Source organism: Helianthus annuus, chromosome 7 (assembly GCF_002127325.2).
Source record: "Helianthus annuus cultivar XRQ/B chromosome 7, HanXRQr2.0-SUNRISE, whole genome shotgun sequence".
Classification (NCBI taxonomy): domain Eukaryota; kingdom Viridiplantae; phylum Streptophyta; class Magnoliopsida; order Asterales; family Asteraceae; genus Helianthus; species Helianthus annuus.
This window is the reverse complement of record NC_035439.2, coordinates 73810849-73813062: the sequence shown is the minus strand read 5'-3', so window position 1 is coordinate 73813062 and position 2214 is coordinate 73810849. Positions and strand designations below refer to the sequence as shown.

Genomic DNA, 2214 nt, shown 5'->3' with positions numbered 1-2214 from the left:
CCGGATCAAGTTATTCGGAGGTGTGTGCCCGAAACGGAGGTGTTGGAAATCTTGATTCATGCCCACTCATCCGCATGTGGAGGTCACTTTAGCGGGCATAAAACAGGTTATCGGGTATTGTCGTGTGGGTTTTATTGGCCCACAATTTTCAAAGATGCGTGTGAATTTGCAAGAAATTGTGTAAATTGTCAAAAGATGGGAAGCATTTCAAAGAGGGACGAGATGCCATTGCAACCAATTTTGGTTGTGGAAATATTTGATGTATGGGGCATTGACTTTATAGGTCCCTTCCCAAATTCCAATGGGTTTTTATACATTTTGGTGGCGGTGGATTATGTCTCTAAGTGGATTGAAGCTATTGCAACAAGAACAAATGACCACTCGGTTGTTTGTAAATTTGTTCAATCCAATATCTTTTCCCGTTTTGGTATTCCGAGAGTCATTATTAGTGACGGTGGTTTGCATTTCAAGAACTTTAATTTTGGGAAATTGTTGAAGCGATATAGCGTGAATCATCGGATTGCTACACCTTACCATCCGCAAACTAGTGGACAAGTCGAAGTGTCTAACAGTCAAATCAAAGAAATCCTCATGAAGACGGTTCGAACGGATAGGAAGGATTGGTCGAGCAAGTTAGATGATGCGTTGTGGGCATACCGGACGGCCTACAAAACTCCAATTGGCATAACACCTTACCGGATGGTGTATGGAAAGGGTTGTCACTTGCCAATGGAGTTAGCTCATCGGGCACATTGGGCAATCAAGATGGTGAATGCGGACTATGATGAAGCGGGGAAGATGAGGAAGTTGCAATTGAGTGAAATAGAAGAAATTAGAGATGAGGCGTATGAATGTGCATCGGCTTACAAAGACAAGCTCAAGAAGGTTCATGATGCAAAATTGAGGAAGAAAACCTTTGAAGTGGGTCAAAAGGTAAGGTTGTACAACTCAAGGCTCAAGATGTTTACAGGCAAGCTTAAAAGCAAATGGAAGGGCCCATATGTCGTTCGGCGAGTCGGGAGATTTGGTGATGTGGATATCCAAGATGAGCAAACCAACAAACAACAAATGGTGAATGGCCATCGGTTAAAGCCATACTTGGAGGGGAACGACATCAACAACTTGGAGCTAGACAAAGCGGGCTACATCCTATGGCCGGTAGATGATGAACAACCATGAGAGGCCCAGGTTTGGTAGTGTAAATAGTTAGTATTTTATTTTGTTTGTTTTGTTTCGTTTGCACAATTACCGTATTTGCTTGACGCTCGTGTTTGAAACAAGTGTGGGAACGTTCGGGCTATGAATAGTCTAGCATTGTGTTGAGGACAACACGGGACTTTTGAGGGGGTAGGGTAATTTTTCCATGTATTTGAAAAATTTTAAAAACACAAAAAAAAAAAAATAAAAAACTGAAAAATACAAACAAAAACCATGAAAAATTGCAACTTTTTGGCAGAGCCTGGATGCCCAGATGCCACCGTAATTTACGGTGGCACCATAAGTTACGGTGGGCTTTAAAAATTTTGGGGCTTTATGGTAAAATGCTACTGTGTTACGGTAGGTTTTAGTTGCTAGGAGCCACCGTAAATTACGGTGCCTACCGTAATTTACAGTAGGCCTGGCGGAATGTTGGGTCGGTTCACGTACAACAGTTACATAAAAAAATAAAGGAATCACGTGACTTAACCCCTGACCACTCGTTTTCTTCTTCTTTCCCTAACCACAAACGTCTCCTATCTCTTTCACAAAGCCCCACAATATCTAAGAAACCTCCATAGCTCTCCAACCTTCAAATCTTCATATCTTCTTCAATTCTTGGCCAAATCAAGTGAACTTTGAGTCTATCTTGACTGGGATCTCACGTACTTGCCGATTTTGAGAAGAGATGTGTGAGAAAACATCGTTTTCTGGTCCGATTCACAAACCCTAGAATAGAAAATTTTGGGGGTTTTTGAAGTTCTTGTTTTTCTTGTGTTCTAGCATCTTCAAGTTAAGGTATGTGAAGTTTACTTGTTACTTTTGATGATGCATTGTGAACATGAAGGTTATTTTTGCTACTTGTTCATGCACACTTGCTTGTTCTTAGATATTATCATGAAAAAAATTGTTATTTGAACATTGTTATGGTTGTAGATGTAGGATTGATGATAAAGTTGTGAACTTTTGGGAACCTCTACATTGTAGAGGCACCATGCCGAATTTTTGAAAAAGACT

General features: G+C 40.7%; 1 protein-coding gene across 1 annotated transcript; it reads left to right on the top strand.

Annotated features, from left to right (window-relative positions):
• Positions 1 to 729: 729 nt before the first annotated feature.
• On the top strand, positions 730 to 1179 carry LOC110880449. The gene has a single exon (XM_022128972.1). It carries the CDS (start codon positions 730 to 732, stop codon positions 1177 to 1179), a length of 450 nt encoding a protein of 149 aa, XP_021984664.1.
• The last annotated feature ends 1035 nt before the right edge of the window (positions 1180 to 2214 follow it).